General features: G+C 37.9%; 1 protein-coding gene across 1 annotated transcript in view; it reads right to left on the reverse strand.

The window, feature by feature from the left end:
• Positions 1 to 339: 339 nt before the first annotated feature.
• DEPTOR (DEP domain containing MTOR interacting protein) overlaps positions 340 to 15150 on the reverse strand; it is a 172035-nt gene continuing 157224 nt past the window's right edge. The window contains exon 9 of the mRNA XM_043978971.1: positions 340 to 1331. Within this exon, the coding sequence (XP_043834906.1) occupies positions 1203 to 1331 (129 nt within the window). The 3' untranslated portion in view covers positions 340 to 1202. The remainder of the gene's footprint in view (positions 1332 to 15150) is intronic.

The following is a 15150-nucleotide window of genomic DNA, read 5'->3' on the forward strand; positions in this document are numbered from 1 at the left end:
CAAGAAAGCTAATGCTGGAGGGAAAAAACATTCCCCCAAAAAGGAAGGTGACATTTTCTATTTTTTCTCACATTGTAGGTCAAATTGTAGTTTGTTGTTGTGGTTGTTGTTCCCATTGTAAAAAGGTATTCTAATTAATCGGAACAAACACTGTCAGAACATCAGCTGTCCATATACCAAGTATACACATTCAGTTATTTTCAGTCATATCCAACTCTTCATGATGTCATTTGGCAGCAAAGGTACTGGAGTGGTTTGCCATTTCTTTCTCCAGCTCATTTTACATATGAGGAAACTGAGGCAAAGAGGGTGAAGTGACTTGCCCAGGGTCACACAGCTAGTAAATGATCTGAACTCAGGTCTTCCTGACTCCAGCCTATCTACTGGGCCTCCTAGCTGCCCTAGGTATGTACATACAAACACACATATATACATACACATATGACTATTTATATACATTCAATGGATTTAGGATTACTTCCAGAAAGTGACTGAAGTTTCTGTAGCCTACAATTAACTAGCCCCTGAAGGGTAATGTACCTTCTGAGAGTTGTAGAATATTTTAAGAAATGCTTTTAAAAATTACAAAAGTTTCCATTTCATACCACATTGGAAAGCATGGTATAAATAAAAGGTTGACTGCTAATGGCAGAGAGATCAAGTGGGATTCTGTGGGGTTTCAGACATGTCAATGCTTTCAATCTAGGTCTTTACAAAGTTGGCACATAGTTTACTGAGGGACTTGCAGGTATCACTTTGATATGAGGTTCATTGAATTTTATCAGTGGTAGTGTACTAATTCATGCTAATCTCACTAAGATTTTGAAATGAGAATCTATATAAGTATATTCCATCATTCATGGGCATTTTTGGCATCTTGAAGTTTGGAGAGAGAATAACTTCAGTTTCTTGTAAAAGAAAAGGAATACAACAGTGACAAATACCGAAAGGACACTGAATAGGTAGCTAACGCTAAGTCCCGTTTCCTAAATGAGACAAAGGATGGATTTTTTTAAAGGGCACTTGCACATTTAAATCACATATGAAAGTAAACCAAAGAGGGTAAGGGAGATATGTATGGTCACTGCCATCCATTTAGGTGGGAAAAGGTAGCTTTTCCCTTGCATTGCTTTGTGTTACTCTTTGCAGGTAGTTATAATCATATTTGTCTGATGCAGTGGCGAAAGGGCGAGGTCTGCTCCTTAGTACTCCAGCTCTTCCATGACTTCCATGACGATGGTCCGAGGGCCAGTCAGAATCAGATTGCTCACGGTCCGGTAGTCAACGTGCAGGACGTTGAGACCATTCACGGAAACAACAAATTGACAGACCTGAGAAGACAAAGATAAAAAGTACTTATTGGAGCTCAAGGTTTCTCACAAATATTTACTGAACTTTTAAAAGAAAAAAATACATTTTTATTGGTATCTTTTGTTTTGAGATCAGCAACATTCCCCACTATATATTAAATATACATACATATGTATATACATATATACACATTTATAATAAAACTCTTAGGAGACCCTAGGAGCTGGAAGGAGCTTGAGAAGCTATCCAGTATAACTCCCTCTTTTGACAGATATGGAAACTGAGGCCCAGGGGGTTACATGATTTGTCCAAGATCATAAAGGTAAGCATCAAAGGCAGGATTTAGACCCAGCTCTTGTGGCCCCTGGCCCAGTGCTCATTCTATTTTACTACTCTCATTTTTTAAACTCTATGAAGTCATGGTATAGTAGGTACAACACTAGACTTGTAGGCAGGATGACTCAACCATGCTTTAGACAAGCATGACCATGGGAGAATCATTTAATCGCTCATAGCCTCAGTTTTCACATCTATGAAATGGGAATAATTATAGCCTCTATCTCACAGGGTTGTTGGTAGGGTTCCATTGAGGTAGTACATATAAAGTAATTTATTATTTTGCCACTTGTTGTATTATTATTAGTTGACAACTCCTGTTTAATAATTAGTAATAAACAATCATCCATCATTTGTTGAGGAGTCCAATGGATGGGAATGGGTATCTAAGGTTTTCTGACTTCTTATACCCACCTACACACAAATGGCTCAAGTTAATAAAGGTTATTCATGCCTTCTCTATGGGGAGGGGAGGTGGCAGAGTGAGAAAGGAAGAAGATATGGAACTGAAAATAAATTTAAAAAAATCTTAAGTTAATGAAGGTTACCTTCTCTAACTTTTATTAACCTTATTAAAAGAAGTTCATGTGAAATGACTATAGAGTTTTAGTTGACTTGTAAGCTCAATGAGTCAAGAAAAAGGGTATTTCAAACTTGTCGCATTAATGAAGTACGTCATTCATTACAAGGACTTTTGCAGTGATGTTGTGCCCTGCATTAACCAGACCACATCTGGAACCCAAACTAACAGCACTGGACATCACATTTTGAGAGGGATGTTTATGCACATCCAAAGGATAATGACAAGGATAGTAAAGGGACAAATAAGGCATAGGTGAAGAGACTAGCAATATTTAGGAAGGACATAGTTGCTGTCTTAAAATATTTGATGAGTTGATGGAGAAGAGGTATTGCATAATTTGTGTGGTTTTTAAAGAATAAAATTGAGAACAATATAAAAAGGATGCAAAATAAATATGTAGAAATCAGAATCAGGAAAGGTCATTTGTAGGTTGCAGCATCTGAGCATTCTGAGGGAAACTAGGGATTCTAAGAGGGGAGAATAAGTAAGAGCAGCTAGGTGGAACAGTAGATAGAGTGTCTGGCCTGGAGTCAGGAGGATTTGAGTTCAAATCCAGTCCCTTGGACACTTACTAGGTGTATGATCCAGTTTAAGCTACTTTAACCTCTGTTTGCCTCAGTTTCCCCATATGTTAAATAGGGATTAAAAATAGCACCTACATGCTCTAAATCACTATTGATCAGAGAAACACAAATTAAAAGTACTCTGAGGTACCCCCTCATACTGATCAGAGTGGGAAATATAACAAAAAAGGAAAATGTTGAATGTTGGAAAACTGGGATGCTAATCCACTGTTGGTGGAGTTGTGAACTGATCCATCCATTCTAGAGAGCAATCTGGAACTATGCCCAAAGGGTTATAAAACTGTTCATACCCTTTGATCCAGCAATAAGATTGCTAGGTTTATATCCCAAAGAGAAAAAAGCCCATTTATACAAAACTGTTTCTAGCAGTTCTTTTTGTGGTGGCTAAGAATTGTAAATCAAAGGAATGCCCATCAACTGGGGAATGGCTAAACAAGCTGTGGTATATGACAGTGATGGAATATTATTGTGCTATAAGAAATGACAAGGAGGATGATTTCAGAAAGGCCTAGAAAGACATGTATGAATTGATGTATAGTGAAGTGAGCAGAACAAAGAGAACATTGTGCACAGAGACAGCAATATTGTTTGATGAAGAACTGTGAATGACTTAACTATTCTCAGCAATACAATGATCCAAGACAATCCCAAAAGACGAATGATGAAGCATACTATCCACCTCTAGAGAAAGAACTAATACTGAGTGAACATAGACTTAAGCAGACTATTTTTCACTTTATTTCTTTTATTTCTTTCTTTTATTCAAGTTTTCTTGCACAAAATGACTAATATGGTAACGTTTTACATAACTGCACATGTATAACCTATATCTGATTGCTTACCACCTCAGGGAGGGGTTGTGGGGGAGGAGAGTGAGGGATAGAATTTGGAACTCAAAACTTTAAATAAAAATGTTTATTAAAAATAAAAAGAACCACAAAAGCTGGTAGGGGTCCTAGCATTTGGATTTTAGAGAAGAGGAAATTGAAGTCGGGAGAAGGGAAAGAAGGAAACAAGCAATTATTAAGCAGCTAGTATGTACTAGGCCCTTTACAAATATTATCTCATTTGATCCTTACAACTGTGGGAGGTAAGTGCTGTTATTATCTCTGCTTCCAGTTGAGGAAACTGAGGTACAGAAAGAGTAAATGATTTTCCAGAGTCACAGTTACTAAATGTTTGAGGCAGGATTTTAACACAGGTCATCCTGAATACAGGAGCAGCACTGCCTCAGTGACTTGACCAAGGTCACACAGTGAGTTCATGGAAATCCTGTTTCTGTGATCCTGGACAACTCTCTTAGTCCCTCCATGCCCTAAGTAATAATCTAAGGCTGCAAACTAGATGAAGTACTGATCTGCATTGGTAGAAAGAGTTTTGAGGAATTCTGAATAACAAGAAAATTATAAATCTATTTCAAAGATATATATATATATACAACATATATCCCATACATTAACATAACATAATTTCTTTTGTTATTCTTCAATTATTGGACATAAAGGTCACTTCTAAATTTTTTACTATTATAGACCAGTCACGAATATTTTTATACAAATTGGTACTTTTTTCCTTTTTATAGTATTTTTAGGATATTTAGGGTTAATAGGTCTCTAGTTTGTATCTGCTGCTCTTCCTGGTTTCAGCTCCAAGGAACAAGATATAGTGTCCCCCTCCCTCAGCTTTCCTATCTTCTTTTGTGTGTTGTCTCCTCCTTTAGACCGTAAGCTCCTTGAGGGCAGAGACTGTCTTTCTTTTCGTTAATTGTATCCCCAGCGCTTAGCACAGTATCTGGCACATAGTAGAAACTTAATAAATGTTTAATGGATCAGATTGGATAATGCTGGGACACTATACTTTGTTCATATGTGCATCAAACAATAAATTCATTAAAATTTTCATATTTATATTCTAAATTAGCAAGATTTTCAATGACGGGATAATAAGAAATATGTCATTTACTTCTAATCAGTTTAACTCTACCCACAACAGCTAATTTGTAAAGTAACATGATGTTCTGCAAACAGAAACAGATAAAATTATTTAGAAACCCTGGGTACTACCAGGAAATCCATTCAATTATAGTGGACTTAAAATTAATAGCTAACAGTACACTCTGTTCTGCAAATCATGTACACATTACATATAACCACAGCACAAAAACAGCCTCAGGGAAAAGAACTGTCTCTCTGTTCAATAAAGGAAATATGAATCATGGAATCTCAGAATTGGAAGATATCTCAGACAGCTAAATAGGCCCAACATGTAACTGAATGAAAAATCCCATTTACAGAATCCTCAAGAAGTGGTCATCTCAGCTCCCACTGGACAGCTCCAGTGACAAGGAAATAACTGAGAACTGCTCACATGTTAGGGAGCTCTACCCCTCATACAAGCCTAAATCTCTCTCCCTACAGCTCCCTAGTTCTGCATTTTGTATCCAAGCAAAGTTAGTCTAATTGTTCTTTGTGAGGGCCCTTCAAATGTTTGGAGACTGATAACAATAATAATGATAATAATTAAAACAATAACTAGCATTTATATTTTGTTTGCAAAGCGCTTTGCAAATATTATCCCCTTTGATCCCCAAGATAATTCTGGGAAGTGGGTGCTATTATTAACTCCATTTTACAGATGAGACAGAAGGAGGTTAAGTAACTTCCCCAAGGGTCACAAAGACAATAAGTGTCTAAGACTGTATTTGAACTAGGATCTTTCGGACTTCAGATACAGTGCTTTACCCACTGTGCTCCCTAGCTGTTAGTGTTATCTTCTTAAAATCTCTTTTTCTCCAAACTAAATATCTCCACTTTCCTAAATAGATCATCCAATTTCATAATCTCTAATAAAAGTCTCTAGTCCAGTGCCCCAATCTGGTACTATATTCCAGTTTGTCTATATCTTTGCTAAAAGTGTCATTCATTACTGATAAGTTTGGGGACTGGATATAATTAAACTATTACTTCTCTAATTCTAGACTTTAGGTCTCATTTAATGCAATTGAGGGTAGTATTAACTTTTTTGACTGTTATGTCATACTATTGAATCATCCTCATCTTGCAAGCCACTAATGCCTTCATGTGGGCAGCTAGGCAGCACAGTGGATAGAGTGCTGGGCCTAAAGTCAGGAAGACCTGAATTCAAATCCAACCTCAGATACTTACTAACTGTGTGACTCTGGGCAAGTCACTTAACCCTGTTTGCCTCAGTTCCTCATCTATAAAGTGAATTGGAGAAGGAAATGGCAAACCACTCCAGTATCTCTGCCAAGAAAACCCCAAATGGAGTCATGAAGAATCAGACATGACTGAAAACAATCAAACAGTAACAATAAAAAATAATACTAAGTATTTTTTGTTAGAATTATTGTCTAGTCATAACTCCTCCATCCTGGATAAGTTGACTTTTTAAACACAATTAATTCTTACAAATGTCATCTTATTATTACTCCAGCTTATTGAAATATCTTTTACACATTGACTCTAATCTAACATGTTATGTATCTCTCCAAGTTTTGTGTTATCTGCAAATTTGTAAGCATGATACTAATTCCTTCATCTTAGTGATGGATAAATATGACACACTAAGAAAAGGGCAGATCCCCAGGATTCTACATTAAGAAATCCCCCTCCAAGTTGACATCGATCCAATCTGGTAACAATTCTTTGGGTCAAGCCATTCAAACTCTTCCAAATACACCTAACTAGCTTACATCTCTATGTTTTCAAGAAAATAATATGAGACGCTTTGTTTAAAAGGCTGCTAAAACCTAGAGAAGATACATCTTCATTCCTTTCATTTGCCAGTCTAATTATCTATAAAGGAAATCGGGTTAGTTTGGTGTGACCTGTTGTTGATAAAAATCATGCTGCCTTTCTTTCAGTGAGAATTACTTCCTTTTCTTGGTGCTAACAAACTATCATTTAATAACACATTCTAGAGTTTTGTCAAGGTCACTAGCCTAAGTTGGTAGGCTCTATCCTCTTCATTTTTTAAGTGTCTCATTTATCCTTCTTCCATACAGCATACCTCTCCCATTTCAAAAAACTTTCAAAGAGCCACTGACTCGAACTCCTTGAGGATAGCTTGATACTATCTGACCATCTCTTCACTTATTTTGGGTTTGTACTTCCTGCAAATCATTTTTGTCCTCTACTTCACAGTCTGAAGACTAATTCTGTATGAGTATCTTCTAAATCTAGCTCCTTAAAACCTCTACCCATGTGGGTAGTTATCATAGAACAGGAAAGCTTTTATTCTCTCCACACACATTTAAAACAATTAAAAAAAAACCTTATCTCCTATTTCCAGTGATTTATCAACATTCTTTTGTTTCTTACTAAAAAAGAAAAAAATTTAAAAGTACTCTCAGTGTTTTACTCAGGCACACCTGTTACTACTTGGCAGTTAATCTTTTTCTGGGTTTGTGTTGTTAACTTTCAAAAGACGAGACACTTGTGACATTCGCTTGCTGAAAGGGAGAAAAAGAATTCTGTAAAGATCAGGGACAGCTGACTTCCCTGCACATATGGGAAGTGGAGAAAGAACCCTAAGAACTGAAGTCAGCATTCTAAGTGTTAACAGGATGAGTGCAGCAGGACGACAGGACCATGCAAGTTTCAGTGTGCGATCAAGTTGGGATAACGCCATGGTTGGGCCCCAGCCTCCCATCTGATAGGAAGCCAGACTAACTGTAAATAATCTTTCCTCCAACCTCCTCCTGTATTAGTTCTGGCAGCTGCGATAGCCCTGCAGTATGACTGAGAGCCAGCAGGGATTGTGTAATTACACATTTGTTCTTGCATGGTGGGAGCCTAAGAAAAACCATCCAATTGTATAACCCCAAAGGGGGGAAAAACCACAAAAAACTGCGCCTACTTTGCAAACATCTCACCACAACACCAATCGATAATAACTAAAGAACTGTGTGTTCAAAAAGAGTAGACACATGTATAAGGTACTCCTATTTTTCACCACTTTTTTTTTTTCAATCTAGAAGGGGAAGGATAAAGTATAGGGAAAGGCAGCTTTATCTTCCCTGTGATTAGCAGAAAGTAACTCTGTCTTGCAGAGAGAATAATTGGTGAGTACTAAGCACAGAGTAGCTGGGAGAGGCCATGAATGGTGGGGGCGGAAGTATCAAAGGACTTTCCTATTGACACTGGAAGAACAACAGAGCTGCAAATTGGCAAGTAACCCTTAAGCAGTAGGGAGATATGAATGTGGCCCTATGATTTTTGCCAGAATAAGTAAGAGAAAGTTAAAGCTTCTCTTTAAAGAAGAAAGAAAGGCAGAGTTAAAATTAGGCAATGTTTGAAAACACAGGTTTTGTGAAAGAGGGTATTACATGTGTACCCATGTGTTTGCATTCATTTAAACCTTGCTCTAAATTATCACGATATTGCTAAATAGAAATTAAAGACTTAAAATAGCATAAATGTTGATGAAAGAGATCTCTTTCAAAATCAACTACATCATGTGTTAACTCTTATTCTTTCTGTTATGCACCCCCAGAGAAAGTCTAACCAGTTGACCTATACAAAACAGACCATGAGGTACCATCTTGCTAGTGACAGCTGCTCAACTTACAGAAATAATGAATCTCTATAATAGTAGTTTTGCCAAACTTATCCTATAAAGTGATGGCAAAACATTACAGAGATAAATGGCTGTACTTTGTGTTAGGCAAGTACCACCTAAGATGATGTTTGTCACCATTGATCTATAAGCCAATGAAAGCTCAATGGATTCGGGTGGATAATCTTGTGAATTTCATTATATTATTGAAAAATGAATGGTATTATTGGGAGAAATGCAAGAAATGAAAAGGGAATAAGATTAAGATTTCATGATTGTTTTGGTTAGTATGATTGTGATATGACTTGGCAGAAATAGACTCTCTCACAACTTCTATTCAAATAACTTTATTTATAATAGCTCTGAGAAAGGGAATGAGGTTGTAGGTGGGATTAAAAGGTACCAGGCTTCTCACTTAACCCTTTATTCCTTTATTTTTTTGGTGGTGCAATGAGGGTCAAGTGACTTGCCCAGGGTCACACAGCTAGTAAGTGTCTGAGGCTGGATTTGAACCGAGGTCCTCCTGAATCCAGGGCAGGTGCTTTATCCACTGTGTCACCTAGCTGCCCCTTAGCCCTTTATTCCTAAAAATACAATATGATAGACTATATATAATGAGGCAAGGATTAATACTTCCTAGAGGAGACAGGATTACAGAATTCCAGGCAGTTAGGTGGCATGGTAGCCAGATGTGGGGTCAGGAAGGCCTGAATTTGAATCCTCCAGGCAAGTCATTTAACATTTCTGAACCTCAGTTTCCTCATCTATAAAATCAGGATAATACTAGAACCTACCTCACAAAGTTGTTGTGAGGATCAAATGAGATAATATAGCTAGGTCTCAATTAGTATGAATAATGAATCCCACAAGGTAGCAGAGTGAATTCAAATTTGAACTATTTGCAGTAATAATTATGTAAAATATGATAATTGGTTCCAGCCCAATGGAAAGCTGCAATGTGAATTTGAATAATGTAACTACTTCACAGGATTCATTATCTACACTAATTAGGACCTTTTGTCAGTATTTCAATCCTATCCAACTCTTCCTGACTCCATGTGGGGTTTTCTTAGCAAAGATAATGTAGTGGTTTGCCATTTCTTTCTCCAGTAGATTAAGACTAAAAGAGGTTAAGTAAATTGCCTAGGGTCACCTAACCAATAAGGGTCTGATGATGAATTTGAATTCAGGTCTTCCTGACTCTAGGACCAGAGTCAGCTGCTCTAGCTACCAAGTCACCTACCTGCCTCCAATCAGGACTTAGCTTATAAGTAAAGTGCTTTATAAATTTTAAAGTGCTATATACACACTAGGCATTATTATCATGTGACTACAAAGTACATAATTATAATTTATGCACTACCAAATCAGGCTGCCAGTCACTGTGGTTTACACAATTAGCTATAGAAATTGCCCTAGTTATTCTCCATCTTTTTCAAATCTATGTCCTTATAAAAGGTCACTGCTTCACAATAGAAATGGGCCCATAACTATGCAATGTTCATTCCATTAAGTTGTCAGATTTTATACCTCATAAGGTTTGATTCTCTTTTCAACAGAAGGAGTCTCCTGATGGTTACTTAATCTTGAATACTCATAATGAGAGCACAAAACTTCAAGTGGGGTCATGAAGAGCGGAACTATGACTGAAAAAATGATTAAAATAACAAACAAGGTTGCTGAAGGAGCTCATAGTACAAGGCCTTGATCTGCTCAGCAGGGAGACAAGCTTATCTACTAAGAATGAGAAAAGCAAGAAGGTGGAAAATTCAATGGGACCTGGGGGAGAGTAGAAAACATTTGGGATACCTCTTTTGGGGAATCAATTAGGGAAGGGGAAAAAAAGACTGATAAGCAGCAATGAGAATGAGGGCCTAGCAGAGGTTACATAGTACAACATGTAGAATTACATAGTGTCTTATACAGGCTAGATGTAGGCAGTTAGGTGGCTCAGTGGATAGAGCCCCAGACCTAGAGTCAGGAGGACCTGAGTTCACATCCAGTCTCAGAAACCTACTAGCTTTGTGACCCTGGACAAGTTACTTAACCTTTGCCTCAATTTCCTCATTTGTAAAAAGATAATAGCTCCCACCTCCCAAGGTTGTTGTGAGGATAAAACAGGCTATTTGTAAAGTGTTGTTTTTTGTTTTTACAAATCTTAAGGTACTATATAAATGTTATTATTACTAATAAGATAGTTTCTTCCTACCCTCAAGGAGGACTTAAACTTTAAGGTGATGGGGAGCCACTGAATGTTTTAAGCAGGAGTGTGACATGTTGAAAGTGGTATTTTGGAAAGGTCAGAAAGAATTCACTGCCCAACAAAGGCTTCACTCAACTAAGCAGTTCTGGCACCAAACCCTTTCCCACAAAGACCTAATTCAAGCAGTTTCCAACAAGGGTCACTCTGTTTGTGCCTCTGGACTAAACCTGAGTCTGCCTGCTTTGGTATTTATAATTGAGAGACTGGTGCATAAACTACAATGATAACACACAGATTTAGAGACATAAAGGACCTCAGAGGCCATCTCATCCAACCCTTCATTTTATAGATGTGGAAACTGAGGTGCAGCGAGGTCAAGTGACTGAGTTGGAATTTGAACGCAGGTTGTTTTGCTCTTAAAATCTCAGCAAGCATGTATCAGTTGTTAGTGTCTGATGCAGGCAGCTAGGTGGTATAGTGTCTATAGTGCTGGACTGAGAATCGGGAAGATCTGGGTTTAAATATAGTCTCAGACACTTATTAGCTTTATGACTGTGGGCAAGTTACTTAACCTTTGCCTCAGTTTCTTATGTACCAGGTGATATGATAGGTGCTGAGAATATAAAAGTGAAACATCCCCTGCCCTGAAGGAGTTGATAATTAATAGTCATTGGACTACTGCTACTGGTTTCCTCCCATATGCCAATGGTATGCTGATAAATGTTTAACAAGTGGCTCTTGAAAGTATAATCTGCAGTATTAACTTTTTCTGCATCACCTTCTTAGGTCTAAACAATCAACAAAACAATAAATCAAGCACTTATTTATAGCATCTGCTGATTTGTAAGGTATAAATACACTGACAATTTAATAATCTGCCAGCTGGTTCTAGCACCCCCGGGCATAAAAATCCTAAAAATGTACCAAAACCACATTAATCCTGAAATCTATTCCTGTGTTGTTTGAGTACAATCATGTCTTCTCTCTCTCTCCCCCCCCCCACACACGCACACACACGCACAATATGTGTGTATATATATATATATAAACTCAATTTAAAATTTTATTTTTAGCTAACACAACCCAAAGAATGCACATAAATGAAATAGGGGCAGCAATGAAGCCCTTCCTAAACAAAAGAAGGTTATTCTGTCTCACAATCCCTTGCTTTCTCTAAAGTACAGCTCCAATGCATGTACCATGCAAATAACCCTGCTTGATGCCCCCCAGTTGTAGGTTCTCCCTCCTATGGGGGGGGTTACTTTGCTATCATTCTATTTACTTCCCCTGTACATTTTTTTTGCATGATTTTGGGGTTTTTTTGGTTTGGTTGGTCATTTTTTGCAAGGCAATGAGGGTTAAGTGACTTGGCTAGGGTCACACAGCTAGTAAGTGTCAAGTGTCTGAGACTGGATTTGAACTCAGGTCCTCCTGAATACAGGGCCAGTGCTACACCACCTAGCTGCCCCCTGTACATTTTGTCTATTCCAATTTCTCTCCCTCCATCCTCTAGAACATAAATTCCTTGAGCATAGAGACTATTATTTCTTTTCTCAGTAGCTTCAAGATCTTTCACAAAATAGGTTCTTAATGCAGGTAAAGTTGAACTGAATTGGGGGCAGCCTAATCATGGGTCTGGATTAGGAAGTACAGCTAGGTGCCTTATCTTCCATTTGAGATTCCTGGAAGTTTGGCTCACTTTATGAAACACTATAGATACATGTTGAGGCCCATTAGTTAGAACTTGGAGGTGTGACTTAATTAGAAGTCATTCCAATGGCAAGTGAAGAGAGCACTTGACCTAAAGTCAGGAAGACCTAAATTCAAATCCAGCCCCAGAAACTAGTTTTCTAGGGATTCAGGCCAAGTCATTTAACAGCTTTCTGCCTCAGTTTCCTCATTTGTAAATGAGGCTAAAAATACCACCTACTCCTCAGGGTTATTATGAGGATCAAATGAGATAATACTTATGGAATGTTTTTGCAAACCTTAAAGCACTATAGAAATATATAGCTACTAATTAATTGAGTCCTTGTTCTTTTCTAGAGTGGCCTAGAAAAAGACTCCCACCCCTAAGGCCATCCCAGAACTGAAACAGCCTCCTGGGGTGGCTGGGTGGGGTTTGACTTCAGCAAAATGTGGGCCTATCCCATGGCTGGAATCATGAGCTCATGCAAGGTTGTGGTTACTACTAGTAAAGCAAGGCTACCTACAAATCTGAGGTTTCAAATGATGTTGTGGTAACACAATAAGTATTTTTTTTTTTTGAAAATGCATAACAACCCTCTAAGCAGCTGAATGTTCTTTTTTTTTTCCCCAAAAAAGTGGGAAAATCTGCAGCTGTGCGTTCAGCTCCATTAATCTCTCTACCAAACATGCAACTGCCTGGATAATGGGTGGTGTGGGAGTAGGCAAAAAGCCAGTTCTTGGACAAACACAGGATTATCTCTCCAGAGAATGACAGTCTCCTTTCAATCTTTACACAATATTTGAGCATGCTACATGGCTATATCATCTTACAACACACACACACACACACACACACACAGAGGGCAATTAGCTGAGGAAACCGTCAACATTTAAATAAAGATTTAAGATTTCTCTCTGCATGATTTCAAAAAACTGTGTTACAGTCCTGTTTTAATTTGTCTACTCTTCAAATTGTTATATGTCTACGAGTCAAGGAACACTGTTATGGTCCATAAAGAACTGGAAATGAGTATCACTCAGGAAGGCAATAGAGAGGTGCATGGTGGGTGTGAGTGATCAGGCTGCAACACATAACAATAACAACAAGGAATTACAAAGGAGAAGCAGAGACAAAAAAGATGTCATGATAGAAATATAGCAACAACAACAACAAAATAGAGACTAGGCCAGTCTCATGGCAAAAGTGAGGGATAACTGATGTAAGCCAGTGTGCTCCACTGGTACCCTCTTGCTATCAAGAAAAGTACAGGGGGCAGCTAGGTGGCTCAGTGGATAAAGCACTGGCCCTAGATTCAGGAGGACCTGAGTTCAAATCTGACCTCAGACACTTGACACCAGCTGTGATCCTCACTTAACCCTCATTGCCCCGCAAAAAAAACAAAAAACAAACAAAAAAACTAAGATAAAGTACAGAAGACCTCAAGTATTCTGGGTAGATTCCTTCTGCTAAATTTAAGGAAAGACATTGGCAAGAGTTGTATAGAATGGGTAAGTGTCTTGTGTTGCAATCTACATCACCATCAGAGGGAGGGAATCCTTCCTTACAGGTGGGATCATGGATCCACTGGAATAGTGGAGTATTCATATTCAGAAGTACCCAACTACAAACTGTAGAATTAAGAAGCCATTGGGTGGGTCCATGCCAGGTTCTCTGGCCAGTTGGTTCTAACTCATTTTGTTTGAGGATGTGGGATTAGGAGGCCCAATTGAGCACAGATTTCCTACAATCTGTACCAAATTAGAATGTGTGGGGAGTCTCAGAACTGACTTGCTCTCTCTCAGGGATCTTCTTGGCCACTGTGTATGGCCTATAGTAGGTGGAATTTCTAGAAGTATTTCCATTGGATTGTAAGCTTCTTTAGAGCAGAGACTGTCTTTTTCCATTTTTTGTATCCCCAGGGTTTAGCATAACATAACAAATATTGATTGATTGATTAAAAATGGGTTACCTAAGGCTTACTGTTTAAAAGCAGCCTCAGAGCCACACATCAGAGAGCTGCGTGGTACATTTGATAGCATGCTAGGCCTGGAATCAGGAAGATCTGAATTCAAATGTGACCTCACATACTTCCTAAGTATGTCACCCTGGTCAAGTCTTAACTTCTACCTGACTCAGTTTCCTTCACTGTAAAATGAGGATAATAATAGCATCTACCTCTCAGGGTTGTTGTGAGGATCAAATAAGATAACATTTGTAAAGCACTCTCTTAGCACAGTGCCTGGTGCATAGTAAGAATTGAATAAATGCTTATTACCTTTGAAATAAAGGCCACTTCAAGATCATTGTGCTTCAAAGTTGAACAGCACTTCTGCTAAGGATGTATTGGGTGTATATGGAATAGACCCCATGGTTGACAGGATCACTGTATATAACATTATCACTGCAAAACCCAACTGACCAACCACCTTTACCAGTGGGGCAATAATGGAAGTCATTAAATATTGTTTTTTTAGATCATATTTCCTGTGCATAATCACATTCCAATTAACTGGTTGTAGAAGTGAAATCTGTTATCACTCGAGTCTAAAGAAGTATTCCTGTCAACTTAATTATGATTTAGGATTTCAGAAGGCCAAGTATCCAAATATATATAACCTAAATATATGTACATTACATCTATGGATATTTCCCTCTTGAGTATAAGACTAAAGGGAAGCAGAACTCTAAAAAAGAGGTCAGAATCTTTAGCTGACCTCAAATTCCTTCTTTTCAACATAAACTTTAACCCATTTAGTTTTCTGGGCAAAGAAATACTTTACTATTAACTACTTCATACCCAAGGAATGTACTATTATTTTTTTTTGGCTCTTGAGGAAATGCAAAATTGAAACATGAAAGAAAATGA

Source organism: Dromiciops gliroides, chromosome 1 (assembly GCF_019393635.1).
Source record: "Dromiciops gliroides isolate mDroGli1 chromosome 1, mDroGli1.pri, whole genome shotgun sequence".
NCBI classification, from domain to species: domain Eukaryota; kingdom Metazoa; phylum Chordata; class Mammalia; order Microbiotheria; family Microbiotheriidae; genus Dromiciops; species Dromiciops gliroides.